The sequence below is a fragment of the Condylostylus longicornis genome, unplaced genomic scaffold, assembly GCF_029603195.1.
Source record: "Condylostylus longicornis isolate FDR11 unplaced genomic scaffold, ASM2960319v2 ptg000085l, whole genome shotgun sequence".
Classification (NCBI taxonomy): Eukaryota; Metazoa; Arthropoda; class Insecta; order Diptera; family Dolichopodidae; genus Condylostylus; species Condylostylus longicornis.
The window spans coordinates 1158580-1181430 of NW_026578053.1; the positions used below are offsets into that span (position 1 = coordinate 1158580).

The window sequence follows — 22851 nt, forward strand, 5'->3', positions numbered from 1 at the left end:
GAAGGTGTAGTTCGCAAAATGAAGATGATCGTTCACGTGATAACTCAATAATCAGCATTGCCTACATGTTTCTTTTTACTTTTCTCTGTGCATGATTTGTTGTAGGATATTAAAAAAATATATCCAAAATCATGTGGGATATTGTAATTCACTTAGATTTTTCAAAGTTCAATTGATCAACGCTAAATTTATTATTTCCTTCAGGTAAAGTTCAATTTATTTTATATGACCACGCGAAATTAAATTTGGTTCCATTTTTAATATTTTTACTCCTTGTGCGCATAACTGTTTAACATTTTCCTTTTTTTCTTTCGTTTTTTATCAAAAAGTTAAAAATTCCACTTATAAAAAACTTTTTAGAACAAATAAAATTTCTTAGAAAAACATTTTTCCTTTTTTATTCTTTTTCTTTTTCTTTGCATTTTTTGTACTTCAGAGAATTTTAGAATGTTTTGAAGAATTATTCATTTCCTATTTGAGTTTTACGTAGCTTAAAAAATAAACTTTGAATAAGAAAAATAAAGAAAAGTAGAATAAAAAGCATAAGGATAAAATATAATTTTTAAATTCTTTTATTTTAAGGATAATTTATTCTTTTTATGAATTTCACTTTAGAATTTGAATAATTTTTATCCTGGAATTTTGAAGCGCAAGCAATACGTTTTACTACTATTATTGCAATAATAATCGCGCCAACACTCGTGCTAATAATAACAGCGCGAGTATTTTTAAATGTAGAATTGCAGTCCATGAAAATCAAGTTATATTCTGAGGCGTAAGAGTCACACAAAGTAGTTTCTAAATTGTTGTTAGTGGATAACTAATAATTAAAATTTGAAAAATATGAGAATTCGACTCAAATTTTTATTTTACTTGTTTAGACTTGGATTCAACTGGGGATTCAAAACGTTTTATATAACATATTTTAAATTTTCCGCGTCCGTCACTTATCGTCTTCGTTCCACTTAAATTTTTAAATGAAACAGTATTAAAGCTTTTAATTAAAAATGCTACATTAACAGTTAAGACAATTATTTAATTTTTTTATTTTAATAACTAAGTGTGTTCTAAAGTTTGAAACCCCACAAAGTAAAATACATTGCGTATACAATAAGGGTGATTGTATGAGGGCATCAAATTTCGGATGTCGAGTTTTCAGTGGGAACGCAATTTTACATAGGTGCCGGTCTGCCGGTCTGTCGGTCTTTGTGTGCATGTATGTATTTTAAGTTTGGTTGAATAAATTTTAATGAAATTTTATATGTAAATTTATTTTGGCCATGTGACAGATTGATCAACTTTTGGAATATATCAGACCTCGGGAACTGGCCCTTTTTTCGGATGAATTCTACATTTTTGCGCATATAAAGAGAAATAATCAATATCCTTGAAAATTAATATTTAAATATGGGATACTAAAACAATGAATCTGTAAATTTTGTTGAAAAGATCAAGGGTCGGAAATAGAACTGGGGGTTGATGTTTTATTAAAAACAAATTTAAACTTTTCTAAGCATGTTAATTTACCAATTTCCTCAGAATTGAAATTGAAGTTTTTAAAAGGCATTCGCATAAATTTTTAAACCTTTTCGCTTAACTAGATAAAGAACATTGCGTTCGTTTATGTACTGACCAAATCACATCTTTTTCTCTTTCATACATTAAAATATTTTCATTTTTATTCTAATAAGGTCCTTTATTATAAAATATTTCTTTTTTATATATTTTTCGTGCTCTATATTGTGTCGTACTATAATCATGTCTCACTTATTCCATAACTTGTTGTTTTAATAAAAAGGACAAAAAAATTATAAAAAATTTTCTTTATGTTCACCTTACAATAAGAGTTATAGGGTGGTAATTTTCATATATTCTCATATTAGAGGTGTTTGTTCCCATAAAGCAATATAAATTTAGAAAAAAAAAATCTGATGTGGTCAGCACATAACCAACCGCATTGTGTATTGTCTAGTTAAATGAAAGTGTTACAGAATATTATAAAAATGTCTATTAAATACTTCTTTCCAATTTTCAGGACATTAGTAAGCTTATAGTTAACATACTTAGAAAAATGTAAATTTGAGTAGAGTTTCGCTTTGTGCTACCCGAATTCCCTGAAATGCTCGCCAGTTAGTTTCGGTAACAACCAGAACTCAAATATCAAATTTCAAGAAATTCCATCAATTTGTTCTGTGGATATGGTGAAAAATGTAAAATCGGCCCGCAAATCAGTTCTCGAGCCCTGATCTTTCCAAAAAATTTATATGTTCATTGCTTTAATATGAGGAATTCATATATTAAACTTCAATGAAATCAGTTGATTATTTCTCTTTATATACACAAAAATGTATATTTGGCCCGTAGTAAACGTCTAGTTGCCGATGCCTGATTTCTTCCAAAACATACGAATTTTTGCGGGCGGTCGAGCTGAGCTTATATATAAAATTTCAAGTAAATCGGTTGAATATTTTCTTCAAAATGTTCAAAAATCTAAAACAGGCCCGCTAAAAAGTGCAGTTCCCGAGGCCTGATATATACCAAAAGTTGATCAATCCGTGCCATGGTGGAAACAAACTTACATATAAAATTTCATCAAAATCGGTTTAGCCGAACTTGAGATACACGCGTGCACACACAGACCGACAGACGGACAGACCGACAGACCGACAGGTTGCTAAAAATAGTTTATTTACACTTCCCTATGGAGAAGTACGTTCCCACCGAAAACTCGATATGCAAAATTTGTTGCCATCACATAACCTACCTATTGTTTACACAATACGGTCGGTAAAAATAAATGTGATAAAAAATTTCTTTTATATTACGTGCAGCACTTACACTTCTTTTGGTTTAAGGTTATTATTTTTAATAAAAGACAAGTATAGGACATTGAGTGGTGTGAGGGCATATACGAAAATTTTTATTTTATATTTTATTTAACTTATATAACAATATTTCATTGTAAATTTTTTAAAATTTTAAACAATTTAAGCATATTTCTGTTACATAATGTGAAAACGGTCTTTCTTCTTTAATTTTAACTTTTATTAGGGGGAAAAAAAATAACTTTATTAAAGTTGTTTTATTAAAATTTCCCAGTTCTGTAAACTGTTGTAGTTTACACAGTCAACGTAAAGAATTTTAAATTTCAAAAAAAAAAAAGTTATTATTCATCAAAATATTTTTTAACGTGCATGAAATTTTTACAATAAAAAAATAACTAGGTCATTATTATTTTTTATTATTCTTATTATTTCTTGTATTACATAATGTATATATATATATATATATATATATACCTGTATAGATATATATATATGATATCGTATCATACATAATTTTACGCTTATACAATAACCACTTATAAAGCATTGTTATTGTACAGAGTGATGAAAATCAGAGTGAAAGAGAAGAGAATCTAAAAAACAAAAATGTAGAAAAAATTTTAAATTGTTATAATGTTCTCTTTATTGCCGTGTCACATTATGTCATGAATGAGCCATTATATTTTATCATCTTCATACATACAAACTCATATACGTACATCTATAAAATTCTGAACTCCCTTAAAACACAAGCTCTCATAAATAAATAAGAGAAAAACAATTTTTTTTTGTGTGTCCTTTCCTTTTGTCTTATTAGAAATTTTCTCTTTTTTATTATTTTGTAATATGTTAAAAAGTTTTGATGACAATGAAATGGTTAAGGAGCAAAGGTTTTTTTTTTTGTTCTATTCTATTTATTATACTAAATTATTTTGTTGTTGGTTATCCTTGCTTTTTTCTTATTTTTTGGTGGTTGATTTTCTTTATTATTAATATATTATACCAATGATATATTAACGTTCCTTTACTTATACTTTAGGGGCCAAGTCATTAATATTTATGAATGTTTTGACGGTAAAAGAAGAATGTCATCACATTGTTTGCTTGTTTTTATATTCTTTAATTTTACATAATTTAAATGAATTTATTTTTTTTTATTTTGTGTTACGCTCTGAAGTATTTATTATTGTTATGTATGTATGTATTTCAAGGAATGTATAATGAATTGTGATATATACATATATATAGCTATGCACTACTTAATGTTCTAATGTATAAGTGTGTAATTACACGACCATTTTGTATATATTTATATTTAGAAGTTTATGTGCATGCATAATAAAGTTGTCATCGGTTTAAAATTTTAAATAACAAGGATATTGATTTTCCTTTTTATTATTATACTTTTTATTTATTTCTCTCTCTCTTAAAAGGAAATTTTTCTGTGTATGATTTTAAAATTATACATACATACTTATATATATATATATTATGTTATTTTTTCCCATTAGGGGACCATTTTATGTATATATTAATAATAAGTGAGAGTAAAAACATAATTCCGTAATGAATTGCCTAAAAGTAGGCAATTTTATTAATAAATGATATGTGAAATGTTATTGCGTTTTATTTGTTATAAAATTTAACATAGCCATTTTCAAAAAATTTTTGAATTTATTACATATATGCATAAAATAGGTATGCATATCTCCAATTTAATTAATATTAATTGAATTATTGCTATTATTGTTCTTTTTGTAATATAAATTTAATTTAATTTTTTGTGTGCTTAACCTTGATAACGTTAAGAAGTAAGAAAACTCATTTTATGGTAATAATTTTATGGTTTAACATATATGATCATATTATGTAATGTATATACATAAAATTACGCAAACAATTAAAATATTTATTTATCGAACATGTTATGTATTGAAAATGCACTTAATTAATAATTTAAATTAAGTGTGCAGCTTCGAATTATTTATTATAACAATTGGAATTAATATTATCTGCTATATTAAATATTAAATATTAAATTCTTAATGTTATATTATTGTATATCTACCATATTAATATTGATTTATTATGTAAGGTAATGTGTTCTATTTTATTTCCGGTATTGTAGAATGTGCTTACGTAATAACGCACTTAATAATTCGTACGTAAAATAAAACAGAAATATTTTCACAATTAATTTTGATTACATTTAAACTAATACAATGCCACCGCCTCTCATTTACACAATAAGTGCTCCATTGTTTCGACCTCCTCAAGGTATATACGGCAGATCCCGTCCTTCGCTCTGCCCATCCGTTTCAAATTACCATCGACAGGCAGTATCCACCAATAGTCATAAATTTGGACGACCAAGTATGACCAAATTCAATCCGCCAGTCGCAAAGGATACATATGATATTTAAGCTTTTTTTCCATCAGAATTTTCATAAATCAAAAATTGTACACTATCCGTGAGGGCGGGCAATTCCGTGAGGGAATTTAGCTCCATCTGTTTTTTTTTACATTTAAATTGATTGCTGGATTAACAATTTTCTATTGTAGACGGAGAAAAGGTTAATTATCGGAACCATTTTAAATACTATATGTAGGCATGCAGCTTTGTTGCTTCGAATAATTACTTATGAAAATTATTAAAATTTTTTTTTTAAAAATTTGTCATGCAAAAACAAATGCAGTTTGAACCGTATAATGTGATCTTATACCTCATACTATATGTTTATATAATTTATTTAAATATAGAGTAATAACATAATGTATATATGTATATGTATAAACGTACATATCCTATAGGGTAATTTGTTGGTTTACTTTCTTAATTTGACTTTTTGTTCTCATAAATTTAAACTTAAATCTTTCTGTTTATTATAACAAATAACTTGTAAGTTTGTATAAAAAAAGTTTCTTCCTTGTTAAATGAACGTACGTATATATAGTGTATACAGTTTAAGAAGAAAACACGATTTACACGTATTCACGTACAAGATGTCACTTATGACGCTTAAAGTTTAAATCTCTATAGACTAAAAATAATATTGTGCGACTCACACATAATAAAAAAAGTTTTATTTGAAAGGAAAACTTAAAATGAAATGAAATTTAAGTTTCCTTTTGAAATTAAATAAGAAAAAGAAATTTTTGTTTTTTCTCATTCTTCTTTATAATTTTTCTTGTTTACCTGTAAAATGAGGTGAGTTCATATTATGTATGAGTAGTGAGAAATATTTATGATTTTTTTACCTAACTTTCACCTATGTGCATAATATACAATTTATTGCTTTATGGCGCAAACAATATTTTTCACTCTCATATATTTAAAAAAACAAAAATCTTTAATTTATAAGTACCAAATTTATGGCAGAAAGAGGTTTCGAAGCAGGAATGATGTACAAAAATGGTGAAACGGTGAAAAATCTATGATGACATATGATAATGATTATAGAAAAAGTTTTAGAACACATAGAAAAACAAAAAGGAGAGGAAAAGGAAAACTAAGTTAAAAAATTATTCTACAAATTCCAGTATGAAAGTTTTTGCAAAATTCATTGAGGCAGAGAGTGTCATATTATATAATACAAGTTTAATAGAATAAAATATACGCCCTTATATACGATATTCAAGAAAATTGTGGCGATTTCTTTTGTTTGCAATTTTCTTCTATTTCTATTTTATGTACTTACTTAATTTTTCTTATATTCTTTGGAACCAACCCTCCCTCTAAGGGATAATTTTACGCATAAAAGAAGAAATGGTTGTTTTATTGTTGAATTTTTCTTTTTTTTTTCTATTTATTTTTCATACAAAAGTTTTATAAAGCAAAAGTATCAAAATAAAAAAAAAATGGAATTTAAAGGTCTCATAAATTTGGTATTCAATTTTGTAATGTTATAAACTTTACGAATTGATGTTGATCCATACAAGCTGAAACATAAATTCAGGCTTAAATAATTTACAAATCCATTTTTGGTCAGAATTTACTAACATTAATAATACTCTTATTCGTTATTGAGAAGTTACTTTCGGATTAAGACCGAAAATTTCGTGCAATATTTTAAAGCAAATATTTAAAAAAAAATTTAGTTTACCATGTAAAACGATAAATTCCTTTCAAAATTTTTTGAACTACAGAAAATTGTAATAATTGTAAGTTCGGGTCTGTAATGTAGACGATATAAAACGATTTATAACTGTTATACAAATGGACAAACTATTTATTTTGTTTGTGTCTGTAGTAAAATACAGAAAATGAAAAAGGAGCCGCAATAACATTTCTCTATAAAAATATTAAAAGTAAAATCAGCTGAATACGTCGTTCATGTGATATATACGCAGCGAATTCAGTATTGCCGTTGCTTTAAATCTTAAATTTATGGTTTCCATTTCTCTTTAATTTAAATCGAAATTCATAATACCTTATTTTTGAGAGATATGCGTGTGTCATAATCGCTGGAATCATACAAATTCAACTATGTATGTAATTTCTAATAAAACTTTAAATTAACTGCATTGACTTATTGCTAGGTTTTAATAATGGAATGTATTAATGAAAAGCTCGAATCTCATGTGAGAACAACGTATCGTCATAATCACAATAATTACTCAAATATTTTTGTTGTGTGAGTCTTAATAATTTTTTTAAAAATTTGAATTCGATTAAAAAACTGCGTATAAATCTTCCGGTGTGCTGGTATGCTGCTAAAATAAAATCGTATTTCTATTTTATACAAGTTAAGGAAGTAAAAACTTAAACCAAAAAATAAAAATTCTTTACAACTCACGAATTTTAAAAGAAAACTTTTCTTTTACTTTTCTCATTTTCTCTAATATTTTCTGTTTATTTTTCTTATTAAAGAATTTTCACCGAATATTTTCTTCAAAAAAAAACTTTTACGTTTCCAAATATTTTACACATATTTTCACGGGTATACGCATGTATCTAACTTAAAATAATCTTCCATATATAAATTTCGTTTCATATGCAATTTTGCTGTCGAGCAACTTAAATAACGCAAGTCTAAAAATCATATGCAAATTATTTGATAATTTTCAACTCCTATACGCTCTCCCTCTCTTTACTCCCATTTTCTACTCATATATTGCCAGATTAAAAACGAAGTGACAAAAAAGTTTTATGGGTGTAGGTTTCATTGTTCTTAAAATTCTTTTTTATTTAGTTTTTAATTTTATTATTTACTCTACATGTTTAAATTTTATTTTAAAAAAATTTTTTTCCCCGGATTTTATGTCAGAGCAAAAATGTGTGGGAGTTACAATTTTATACTAATTTTTCTTTTATCTAATATTTTAAAAGTTTTGTAAATAAAAATCAAATTAATTAGATTTTAAATTTTATTAGATTTGAAATTCGAAGCACATACGTGCACACATAATATTTGCGTTTTCCATTTATAAATTGTGCAAAAGAATCGATAAAATTTGAGATGGAAATTAATTTTTTTTTGTTTTTCCCAAATTTTTATGTGTATAATATTTATTGTAAAAAAGTAAATTGACGGAAGAAATGTTAAGTTGACAATTTCTATTTGAAAACACAATAGATCTATTGACAATATTAAATAAAATATTTTGGCCTATTCTGTACATTCCGAATCACAGAGACGAAGAAAAATCAAGTAAAAATTTTTGTGGATTCATATGAAGCGGGCATTATTGACTTAGGGAAAGCCTGATTATTGAGAACTGAAAATTTGAAATATCTCTGAATGTTCTGTAGACAAGAGGAAACAGTTTTGTTGTTCTTTTTAGGCTAATGTGAAGGTTCAATTAATTAATAGTTTCCCTAGGAAAAAGAGTCTGAATTCTATTTTACAAAGGATTATAAAATTTTTGGGGGAGATTGATTCCGAGTAAGTGTTTAAAGCACCATAATTGAATAGTCTCAATCAGATTCAGCTTGTTTCTGGATCACAGTACACAATCTTCGGTCTAAGATCATGTAACAGTAAACGAAATTGACGAAAATATTGAATCTCAAGAATAACTGACAAAAAATTGTAGAATAAGCCAATAAATTATTAGATAAATTCAGAAAATTAATTTCGTCATATTTGAAATTATGAAGTTTTTAACTTCAAACATCTAAAAGAAATTTCTAGAAAAACCATTTTTGAAATAGCAGGATTTCAAATATTCGATCAATTCGCATAATTTGGAGATTAACTAGGTCAATATAATAGTTTAAATATAAGCCAATTTAACTATACATTATATACTTAATGTCACCTGTTAACTGATAGTGGAAAATTTTACAAGTTCCCACCGCAAATTCTAGGTATTTCATCTATTTTACAAATTAAAATTTCTGAATTTATCAAGATTATTTTCAATACATACATTTAAATTTTATAAATTGCAAAAATATATAAAAAAATTTTTTTATATTTTAATTATTTCAGATTGGCAGGTACAGAGACAATTATCTGTATCATCAGATAGTAAATTATTAGATGACGATATTAGAGAAGAAACAATAGTCATAATGAGACCAAAAAAACCACCTAGACCTAAATCAGAAGTATTTTTAAATAAACCGGACCTGCATCCAAGACGAAAACGTTTTAGTGCATTCGGGGTAAGTAAACAATATAAAAACTTAGCTTATAAGCATAAAATCTAAAAGTTCAGCACAATTATTGAGAATTTTAATTTTTTACATTCGCCATACTTATGCATATATTTGAAATAATAGACTTTCAAGACCTTCCCTTCCTATACATAACATACACAAATTTCGAAATATAATTTGGCATTTTTGTTAAGCAATTCTGTATATAAGGATTACAGACAAGAATTTGATTATACCAAAAAAATATTATACAATGTTCAGAAACCATTCTATTCATTCCTCTTCACTTTTTTTTATTCCCCGGTTTCTGTTATTATAAAATTACACCATAATTTTTGGATATTTATGAATAGGAATTACATAATAAACTTAACGGTTCATAGTACCATAATCTTCTTTAATGAATCTTCTTTTCTTTTCTCTTCTTAGTCTTACTTGTATATTGTTAAAAAATATGCCATTTATGTTAAAAACAATAGTAACAAAGTACAACATTTATTTGTTATACAAACATGTATATGTGTTATATTATGAATTTATACACATACACATAATATTTTTGATAATGTGTATGTGTGTATAATAGACTAATTTATTGTTTTATACTGAGATTTTATCAAATGTAGACTGAAATGTTGAAAATTTGCATAATTATAGCAATAAAAAAAGACAACAGGAACAACAGCAAAAAAAGACACATTTTTCCTTTTTGGTTTCTTTTTCTTAAAGTTTCCCGTTGTCAAAATATTTTCAAAAGTTTCCTATTGTACAAAAACCAAACAAAAAAACAAAAATTAGATACAAAACACAAAAAGGATACATGAGGAATAAAAGCATTATGAAAATGAATGAAAATGAAAAAAAGGAATTTTAAAAAAGAAGAAGAAGAAGAACATTGAAATTTTAGAATTCTTAGAAATTCTCTTTTGAAACAATTTATATAAAGAGAGAGAGAGAGAATCATATTATTATAGGAAGTTTTAATTATCTTTTTGTTAGTCAGTATTGTTCTTCTATTACTAAATAATAATAAAAATTTTTGAATTTGAAATATAGTCTAAGGTAATTAGGGTTTAAAGAAAATTTATATTCGGTTTTCATATTCGCTCTTCATTCATATATTCGCTTATATAATAGATTTAAAATTTTTTCAATTATTTGAACTTCAGACCTAATTGTCTTTGACTTATATATTATAATAAAGAGAATAATAGTGTAATATTATAGTGCTCTATTTGATTTCTGGAGCGATTCTACAAAAAATAGATAATATTTGTTTATATAGGATGTGTCCTATTAAAGTGCACTGCTATATATATTTGTATAGAGTGTCATGAATAGACAAAATTTTTGTATGGAGACGATGCTCACTGCCCAACAGGTTCGGAGTTACAGGGGCATAAAGTCAATCTCAATGGTTTTTTTTTTACTTTTTGAGATTTTAAGTATAACTTCGTGCTTGTTTCAGACAGGCACATTATCAAATGATTTGTGATAATATCCAAATCCAAATAATATATGATTTGGAAACCTCAGAATAAGGGCTGTCTCATGATTATCTACTAGATTCAGAATCACGTGACCTTGAAGCACGAAATTTAGTTATTGAGAACAATAAAGTACTGCAAATGTTATTTTGTACCAAAAGTTTTTCTTTAATGATTTAAAAACATGTGCAACAATCGTTCAAAATGGTGTCTTCCTTCTGTTATGCCAATATTTAACTTTACAACCAATTTTCCCTTACATATGCAAAAATTAATAGCTTATACAATGGTATATAACAGTACATTTTCATACGAGACACTCTCTGTATCTCATTTTAATAAGCCTTGTAATAATTTTAATGTATTCAACTGCAGTTCTAAAAGAATACTAAGTAAAACTATACTTACAATACGGAACAAAGAAGAGGATTAAATAAAATTTTCGAGTCTATTATGCAAAAAGTAAATACTTTATGGAATTTAGAAGTTTAAAATATTGATAATATTCGTACGTTTTTATGCCCTTAAAGAGTACGAAATAAAATTGGTGGTAGCTTTGAAGCCGGTATATAGGCATTATGTAAGCCAAAATGAAATTATTTTTTCCCCAAAAACATTTTTGATAAAATGTAATTTAAAATTTTTGTTACAAGTAAAATTGCATACTTTCAGGCGCCGGCGAAAGAGAAAAAATACATTAAAAATTGTCGAAAAAAGAAAATTTTTAATTGAATGCAAAAATAAATCCTTAAATAATAAAGAGAAATGTACTTTTCTAATTAAAAAATAATGATAGTATAAAATTTAAAACCACACTGAACTTCTATATTATTACAATAATTTAAAAATTATTTCAAATTTTATGTTCTTCTTTCACTTCTCTATATAATAATAAAATTTCAAGGATTTTCTCTAATTAACTTTCAAATATTAAGGCAAATTTCATTATATAATAATAAAATTTCTGAATAATTAACACACACATATATACAAAATAGTTATTTAATCCGGAAAAAGAGAATTTTACTTACTCAGATTTTAGGTGAAAATTTTTTTAATAACATAATAAAATTCTCTATTTTCCATTGAAATTACAATTATTATTTTTATTGGTAATTCAAAAGTTAAATAATAAAAATTTTATATATTTTGTTTTTGTAATAAAATTTTGGCATTAAATTTTGAACCTTAATTTAAACTAAATGAAAATAGATGCAATAAAAAAGTAAAATTATATTGGTAATATTTAGTACAACAAATTTTTTACAATTTTTAATTAATTGCATCTAGTTTTATTACTGAAAATTTAACTGAAATTTAAAAAAAACTCAAATTTTTCATTAGAAACCCCCCTGTCTATGCTTATTGTATTTTCAATTTTTGAATATTGCTTGTAAATTATGCCGAAAAATATTCATTTCAAATGAAAATAATGTTTGACTTAAAAATTTACGAAAATAATTGCAGTTCATTTGGTATAAGTGTACGGTGTACATAAAATACGTTGGGTCAAATTAATGGTTTGTAACGTAGGACTTTTCCTTTCAACAAGTGAAAATACTGCTTTAAAAACAATCTAGATATACACTACATTATTAAAATTACTTTCATTCATATACAAAAATATTTCAAGGATTGCATACATTTAGGATGAGACAAACAAAAAAAAATTGAGAATTTTAACATAATGCTCGAATTTAAGGGTTAATTGCATAAATTATTAAAAATAATTGTATTTTTTAATGGCATTGAATAGCTTTCTGCATTTATAGAAATTTGGAAAAGCCTGCAGTTTCGAAAATATATGGTGTCAAAAATTTAAATTTTACAAAATTCAAGAAACGGTAACTTTATAGGGGGGTAGAGGTAGAAAAAAAATTCTTCCAACGAAATGAATTTTGGAAAAGTGCTAAAAAATTTAATTATATTGTTTTGAATTGTAAATTTAACCATCATCTTACATAATTTTTTACTTAACTTAAAATTTTTCTACCTTAAACTAAATTTGAATTTTATTGTACAGCTCTCTAATATCAAAATGTTGTTACAATATTCTATACCACAATATAAAACTAAATCTATATTTACAATAAGATCCTTGCATCTAAAAGTCCCTCTATTATTACATTATTGAATAGATTGTATGAAAGAAAAGGATATTACAGAAAGCTGTAAAAAAGAAACCAAACAACAGAACAGTTTTTATATACGAGGTACTTTTGAACTTATTTTAACTTAGATTGCAACTTTAAATCTCTTTTTTTTTGCTTCTCAAGTTAATAAAAATAAACTTGAGACTGCATTTTATATTGTAAGTGTGACAACAACAAAAATAAAAAAAAGGATTGTATCTTTTCCTTAGAGAAAATAATAGAATTTACGATAATAAAATTTTCTTTTAGTTAAGTGCAAAATAGGGTGACCAGATATACGTCTTTCAAAAGAATTGTTGTCAAATCAAAAATTGAGTTATTTGAATTGAGTACATAAAAAATTTCGAATTGAAAGTGGATTCTAAAAGGAAAATAGTTGTAAATTTGTATGTGCTCCTAAAAAGTTCACCAGAATTTATAAATTTTCTTAGATTTTTTTTAACTCATTATTATTAAGTAAATTAAAATTTAAACAGCTAAAAACAAACGTACGTACTGCTAAAAACTACTGTACGACGAGTTAATAGAAAGCGTCTCATAAATTACAAATGCGTTAAACAAATTTAATGCTACTGTTTAGTCTCACTTTAAGCACTCTCTTACTTACAAGTTAATTTCGCGCGACATAAGCGTCACCGGTAACCTTAAGTTACTGGGATTCTAAGCCAAGTTACAAAGCAACCACCTTACCAACAATAAGTTCATGAATGAAAACTATATTATTTATTATAGATTCTTATATATGTTAGATTCAATTATCAACGCAAGTAACTAATTAATTCAGTAACTAATTAATAAACTGAGAAGTTTGAAAACCAAGCATGAAATTCTAAAATTCGATTTATCAAAATTAAATATTAATAAAAGCTAAATTTTTCAGAATTGAAAATCACACTGTTCACACTTTTAAAACTTTTGAAACTCTTCTGTTCTTTTGCTTTAAAAACAAATTCAATTCAATACAAAAATAATTTGATATTTTTAAAATAGAAATTTATGACTCCTGAAAAAAACAAAGTCATATTATTGTTCGGTAACATTGTCATCTAAGTAAAAGGTTAGTGGAGTTTGAAATGGAAAAATAAAAAAAAAAAATGATTTGTACTTTTTGTTTTTATCTTTATTTTCTCTTCGACTTTATTACGAGTATTTCAACCCTTCGCCCGTGTTTAACTCTTTTAATAAAATAAAAAATATCCAATCCTTGACAATCCTTGTATTATAGTACAATTTAGTGTAGGTTAAACCGCAACAAATGAAATTTAATATTTTTTTTTTTCGACTTTGAAAATTATCAAGGACCTGCTAATTTCGTTAAAACAAGCAAAAATAACAACACTTCTTGTTAAAAATATAAAAGTAAAAATAAAAGAGGATATTTTTCAAAAGGGAAACAAACAAAGCAAAGAAAAAAAAAACTATCGCTTCAAACAGATCAAAAAACATAATGAAAAAGAAAACGAAAAAACAAAAAATCCTTTTATCCCTCAAATCTTCTTTTAAGGTGTTTCTATGTGCTTTTAACTTGTTGTTGTTGTTTTATTCTTTTCTCTTGTTTTCAGCAATATATGTTTGTTTTATGAGGTAGTTTGGTGGTTCAACAAAACGAAAAAAAATTTAAAAGATATTATAAAATCGTTTGTGATATTATTTTTGGCGTCTGTTTTTGGCAATACCTATTGCTCTCCAAAAAAAAAATGTGGGGGGACGAGAAACTAAATCCTTTACAAAAAAAAAACAAAATGCATGCTATATGAAATAAAGAAGGTTTAAAAAAGAGAGAGAAACGCTTTTGTTTTTTTTATTTATCACAGCGATTTAGAAGACTTTGTATTTGGTATACTTGTATACGAAGGGGAAACTAATTGGATTTATAATTTTCGTTTTATTTGTATATCAACCCTAAAATTATATAATAGGATATCAAAGCTTTTTTTTCCAAGTTTCTTTTTTAATGTTTTAGGAATTTTTTATTTTTCGAGTAAATTTTATTAAAATTCAAAGCAAACTTTGAAGATAACATTGAAGATAAGTTCAAACTTTGAACTATCAAATATTTGATACTAAAATAAATGGCTTCTTAATTTCAAAATTTTAAAGACATTAATTGAAAAATTACAATGGACGGAAAAACTTCAAAAAATCTCTGTAATATAATTGACTTATTTTTACAGTTAATTGCTAAAGGAAAATTAAGATACTACTTAAGTGAAAGATGACTTGCAATACAGCCCGATGAATAGAGACATCCAAAAAAATTCCAAGAAAATTAAAAAAAAAAATTTATCTTGAACTCAAACCAGTCACTTTGTTGCTGTGTAGACGAATGCTTTACAAAACTAAACTGCAATATAAGAAGAAAAATTGAGAACCTGCGTTCGATTAATACGAATTAATTGAGAGAATAAATAGAGGGAGAAAAAACAGATATTTTCAAATTTTTTCAAAATAAATTTTACAAAAAAAAAAAAAAAAAAAAAACAAAATTTAGAATTTTATATAAATTTTGCGACCGTTTTTGTACTTCGTTTCCCTTTCAGTATGGGATGGGATAAAATATTGAATCAACTATTCTCATTTTCTTAATGAAATTTGTCATTAATTTTCAATTAGATAGCCATCTTATTTCTTCTTAACAGTAAAATTTTTACTCATTTTTAAATTTTGAGTAAATCAGTCAGTTTGAGTAAGACATATTTGCTCTTATATTTTTGTGAGAATACGTGCAATACATAATATCTTTTCTTAAGAAATCTTAATTTCTTTTGGTTTTTTTTTTCACATATAAGGAGTGCTTATAATACAAATACATAATGATGTGAATCATTTTTCCTTACTTACTAGTGTAAGGAACTAAATACCTGATTAGTTCTATATAACAATATTTTCAGTCGATTTACACTTTTATATTAATTAGTTTAATTTTTTGACTGTATTACATTGACATTTTCTGCATATTTATGAAATCTGAAAAGAAATTATTCTTTTTACCAATTTTTTCTTTTTTTGACATACTTATGTCCAACTACTTAGTTTACGAGACTTTCAAATTTATCTTTCATGTTTAAAATTTTCCGATTTGTAGTTGACATGATTTTTAAATCTTTTGAATTAAGGAATCCATGTGATTCTGCACGGTTCATGTGCACACACTTTAATCACTAAATAAATATTTTTAAATTAAGAAATTGTTTGCTATAAAATTCACTTATCTACTATACAATCAACTGAACTTCTAAAATATAAAATTCACTTATCTACTATACAATCAACTGAACTTCTATAATATGTAGATTCGTATATAACTTTTAACAATAACGAGAAAAAAAATAGAGTTGACCTTGTCAACTCTGTGATACCCGTACGAATTTGTTATCCTATGTGCGAATAACTAATGTGCCATAACTAACTATGGGGCAGGCTATGACTTTAAGTTGCCGTATTACCATATTAATTTATGCAAAATTTCAGTACTATGTGTTATTCAAAATACTGGTTGTGCCAAACTACTTTTGTTGTTGTATGGCACCTACCAGAAAGAGCCAAGAAATTTTAGCGAATTTTATCAAGCACATCGGCCCTACTAATATATTCACTTGTGTGAAATCACAATATCATAGCTTTTATAGTTTCTGAGATATAGTCAAGTAACTTTTGAAGTTGTATGGCAGGTACCAGAAGGAGCCAAGTAATTTCAACGACTTTTATGTGACACATTGGCCCTACTAATATATTCGTTTGTATGAAATTTCAATACCATAGCTTTAATAGTTTCTGAAATATAGCCAAATAATTTTTGAAGTTGTATGGCAGGTACCAGAAGGAGCCAAGTAATTTCAACGACTTTTATGTGGCATATTGGCCCTACTAATATATTCGTTTGTGTGAAATTTCAATACCATAACTTTTATAGTTTCTGAGATATAGCCAAATAAATTTTGAAGTTGTATGGCAGCTACCCGAACCAGTACCCCGATCATGTCCAATTTAAATAGGGTTCTGGCACTTACTACAATAAATCATTTGTGAAAATTTGGTGAACTTAGCTCAATTAGTTTTTGAGTTATCGTTCGGACGGACGGACGGACGGACGGACGGACGGACGGACAGACAAAGCTAAATCAACTCAGAATTTGACGCTGATCAAAAACATACACTTGAGTCTATATCTATCACCGTTATTTCTTAGCGTTACAAACGGTAAGGCAAATTTAGTATACCCTTCGAACATACGTTCGTACGGGTATAAAAACCCTAAATGTTATAAAATATTTATACCCGTACGAACGTATGTTCGAAGGGTATACTAAATTTGCCTTACCGTTTGTAACGCTAAGAAATAACGGTGTTAGATATAGACTCAAGTGTATGTTTTTGATCAGCGTCAAATTCTGAGTTGATTTAGCTTTGTCTGTCCGTCCGTCCGTCCGTCCGTCCGTCCGTCCGTCCGTCCGTCCGTCCGTCCCAACGATAACTCAAAAACTAATCGAGCTAAGTTCACCAAATTTTCACAAATGATTTATTGTAGTAAGTGCCAGAACCCTATTTAAATTGGACATGATTGGGGTACCGGTTCGGGTAGCTGCCATACAACTTCAAAATTTATTTGGCTATATCTCAGAAACTATAAAAGTTATATTATTGAAATTTCACACAAACGAATATATTAGTAGGGCCAATATGTCCCATAAAAGTCGTTGAAATTACTTGGCTCCTTCTGGTACCTGCCATACAACTTCAAAAGTTATTTAGCTATATCTTAGAAACTATAAAAGCTGTGATATTGAGATTTCACACAAGTGAATATATTAGTAGGGCCGATGTGTCTGGTAAAAGTCGTTGAAATTACTTGGCTCCTTCTGGTACCTGCCATACAACTTCAAAAGTTATTTGACTATATTTCAGAAACTATTAAAGCAATGGTATTGAAATTTCACACAAACGAATATATTAGTAGGGCCAATGTGTCTCATAAAAGTCGTTGAAATTACTTGGCTCCTTCTGGTACCTGCCATACAACTTCAAAAGTTATTTGACTATATCTCAGAAACTATAAAAGCTGTGATATTGAGATATCACAAAAGTGAGTATATTAGTAGGGCCGATGTGCTTGATAAAATTTGCTAAAATTTCTTGGCTCTTTCTGGTAGCTGCCATACAACATCAATAGTAGTTTGGCACAACCAGTATTTTGAATAACACATAGTACTGAAATTTTGCATAAATTAATATGGTAATACGGCAACTTAAAGTCATAGTCTGCCCCATAGTTAGTTATGGCACATTAGTTATTCGCACATAGGATAACAAATTCGTACGGGTATCACAGAGTTGACAAGGTCAACTCTATTTTTTTTCTCGTTTTAATTTAAAATCAAAAATTGCATACCACATTTTATCACTTTTCCAATTTGATATTTTATGTACCAGGAAAATTATAAAAATTTAAAACGTTTTCTGGTATACCACAATTTTTTAAACACAATATATTATTATGTATATGTATGTATTGATGTATTTACATATTACGTAACATAAACAAATTAATTTATGTATTGACATTAAGTATGTATATATATGAACATATCAGTGTTTGAAGTATAAAATTAAATAACATTTGTTTACTTTTTTTATTTACTCTGAAAAATTTTGTGATCAAATCACTAAATTTATACATTGACTTCTGTAAAACACACAATAATTCCAATAAAATTTGATTTTTTTTTAAAATGATATACAAGTATAATGCGAAAATTAATTACATCAAAAATAAATATTCTTAAAAATTAATATTAAATTCCTACAGGGTAATTTTATAAAAGGAACGAAAATTATAAGCTGAGTACAATTGTAAACAGTACAATTGTAAACAGTACAATCGCCCAGTAAATTTTATTATGTTGAAGTTAAATTAAAAATCTCGGGATTATTTCACATTCAATTGAGAATTTTATTTTAAATCTTCACATAAATCCTTAAATTAAGATTAAATTTACTGAAATAGCAAAATTAAGAATTTCACTATAATTCTAGCTTAATTTGATAAAAGCGAATTATCCGAAAAATGTAAAATTTTCTCAGTTTTTTTATGTTAATCAATGCACTATTGTGTACCATAGCTATTAGTTTCGAAATCTATATGCAAAGAGTCATGACATAATCAAACGACAATTTAGTCACGACATAATCAAAAGCTGAAACAACAAATAACGTATAATTCAAATTATGCTTTAAGGACGAAATAAAATACTAGCTGTAATTTCTATGATTTCATTCTAGAAATTTTAAAAATTTTTTAATTATTCTCAATACGCGTATAACACCTGTAACCTGACTTGTAAGTGTATGATTTAATTATGTTTTTTATGCAAGTATACGCATAATATATATACACATATTATGTATATATATTGCTTTATTTAATAACATTAAATATTCATATTAAATAAACCAATATTAGAGATTCATTTGAATATTTACCGAAAATTTAATGAAATATTTTTGTATAACCACAATATTACGAGTATAATGTACATTTTGTATATTACGAGTATATACATGTATATTGTAGATGTATGAAAACGATGCTGAAAAACTAAAATGTAACATAATGTTCTTTCTACTCCTTATTTATGCAAATTATATTCTAAAACAATATTTTTCATGTTTTTAAAATTGATTATGTATGTTTGTATGTAGTATGTTGAACAAGTTACAAAAAATTTTTTTATACAATTATATAGATTGTTATATAATATTTTGTTACATTGTTAATGGGCGGATTTGAACAATTTCAATGAATATTTTTAGTTAATTTTGTTAAAATTTTAACAGTATAGTTTAAATTTTTAGAATATAACATTAATTAGAGCGAAATTTTGAAAGTATTTTCATTAAAATTGAAATTATATGACAAAAAATTATATGATTTTGATCAGCGTTGAATTTTGAGTCGATGTAACGATGTATCTCCGTCCGCTTGTCCATCCCAACGATATCTAAGTGAGTTAAACCCACCAAATTTTCACAAATCATTTATAATACAAAATGCCAGAACCCTATTTAAATTGGATGTGATGGGTACGGTTGTTCTGGTAGCTGCCATACAACTTCAAAAGTTACTTGATAATAATTTAGAAATTGTTGAAGCTACGATATTGAAATTTTGCATAAACGAATATGGTAAAATGGTCATAATTTTCGGTAAAAACTGTTAAGATAATTTGAATGCGTATGATAGCTGCCCTAAAACTTCGAAAGTTTTTTGGCTAGATCCCAGGAATTATAGAACCTGCAGTATTGAAATTTCACGTAAGAAAATATTTTATTTGGGCTCTTATATTTTATGAAAAATTTTTTTTTATGGTTTTATATTATGGAAACTACTAAAATTACAGTGCTGAAATTTTGCATAAACGAATTAAAAAACCCGAAGCACTTATGGAACAGTGTGGCAATCAACACACAGCACTTAAAATCATTCATTCGTACGGGTATCACAGAGTTTTAAAGTGTTCACTCAAGAAAATGTTTATAATACATGTAATTGCTTACATAATATAACAGTTGAACCTACATAGTATAATCATAATTTCACTTACTATTTGAAAATTTTCGAAATTTTTCTAAACCCTTGTTAAAGACGTTTTCTGACAATGAGATTTCTTTTCTATATTATTGTACAAATAGCGCAATATTTTAGATAATATTGTTTAAATATCTTTTGTTTCGCCCTCTATATCATTTTGTTGTCTATAATAATAATTTTCAATATTAGTATAGGATCCCATAGACTGTAAGCAAAGTTCATTTTTCTGATTTTATATTTAGATTATTTTGCATAATGTTTATATAAATTATTGGGATGTTCAATTTTAATTGGAAATTAAGTGGTGAATGACATTTACAACCAAAAAAAATATTTACGATAAATATTTTCAAAATAAATAACATTAATTAAGGTGTTTATAAATTTTAATATTATTTATATAATATAAATTATGTTAAAATAAATTGATTTATTTTATTTATTTTAATTGTTTTTTCTCCTTGTTTTTTATATTATGTAGATGCTTTTCAATTATTCATTGGTTTTTATACCCGTATGAACGTATATTCGAAGGGTATACTAAATTTGCCTTACCGTTTGTAACGCTAAGAAATAACTGTCTTAGATATAGGCTTAAGTGTATGTTTTTGATCAGTGTCAAATTCTGAGTCGATTTAGCCTTGTCTGTCCGTCCGTCCGTCCGCCTCAGCGATAACTCAAAAACTAATTGAGCTAAGAAACTATAATATTGCTGTGATATTGAAATCACACAAGCGAATATATTGGTAGGGCCAATATGTTTGATAAAAGTCGTTGAAATGAGAGTATGGCAACTTAAAGTCATAGTTTGTCCCTTAGTCAGCTATGACACGTTTATTCGCACATAGGATAACAAATTCGTACGAGTATCACAGAGTTGACACGATCAACTCTATTTTTTCTCGTTTGTTAATATTTTTTATTCATTACATATAGATACAAAATCATTTATAATTTATTCAAAACATTGTTATAAATTCAATTTAATGTAAAACAAAAGGATATTTGAAAAATTATTTTAAATTAACAACAAAATTATTTGCATATTTTATTAGTTCATAAATTATTTTTTGGATATTAATTGATTTTATGCATATATGAATGCGATATGAGAACACAAAATACTATTAATTTATCAAATTAATAAAAAATTTTTGTAATAAAAATAATGATAAATTAACAAAAGTAAATATAATTAAAAAAAAATTAGTTATCGATTAAAATAATCAACAAAAAAAATTGTTATTTATTTAAAAATTATTTTAATTATTGAATTTTTATTATACTGCTTTTTATAAATTGAGGTTTGGGTGTGGTTTACATGATTGTATAAAAAAAATATTTGATTGAATTTAAAATATTAGTGACCAAATGAAATTCACTTAAACTTTGCAATTAATTTTAAATAAGGACGAGTGTTGCGTTATAATTTTTATTGTTTACAATCAATCATTTTGTAATATGGTAGCGTGAAATATAACAGGTAAAAAAATTGAAAGGGAAGTGTAAGGTGTTGTGGCCGGTAGCTCAAATTAAGAGGACGAAGACAATATTGTTGAAATATAGTATAGGGTACATCTCGACATTTTGTTTGGGGGTGTTTGGTGATCTCGAGATATATGTTGCATTTGGAGAATTGTCTCTTGGAAAATATGGTCAAAAGATTGAGAATTACTGCAATGGATGTCTGTCGAGAACATCAGGATATCATGGAAGTGGGTAACATCGAACATGTTCTTGTGCCTGCCCGTCTCTGATGTCGAAGAGGAGAAATATTTTGGGAGCTCTTTTCTTAGATAGTTTGGGGGTACTCTTGAGGGGAAATTTTGATCCGGATTCTGAAATCTGTAAAGAAGAACAACCCTCCTTATAGTGAATAGCTTGGAGATTTTTGTTTTGTTTGAGATGTTGTTTGGTAAAGAGAGTTGTTAAGTGTTAAATATAAGAGTTGTTGATACGCTTTCTTGTTGATTTGCATTGGCGTCGTGTAGCTGGCCAGCGGTTACTTTCTCTCCTAAATTATAACTAATGAAGCAACGTATATATAATTGTATTAGAATTATTTGTTTCACTATAATTCTCACATTTTCTTAGTGCTCTACAAAATTAAGGTCAGATTGAAAGATGTTGTCAGATATTATGTGAAAATTCAAATCAAATCAATTCATTTGTAATATTTCCTTGTTTCAAAACG

General features: G+C 26.5%; 1 protein-coding gene across 1 annotated transcript in view; it reads left to right on the forward strand.

The window, feature by feature from the left end:
* LOC129613661 (cyclin-dependent kinase 14) overlaps positions 1-22851 on the forward strand; it is a 137598-nt gene that overhangs the window by 59448 nt on the left and 55299 nt on the right. Inside the window, exon 5 of the mRNA XM_055527817.1 lies at positions 9260-9435. Within this exon, the coding sequence (XP_055383792.1) occupies positions 9260-9435 (176 nt within the window). The remainder of the gene's footprint in view (positions 1-9259; positions 9436-22851) is intronic.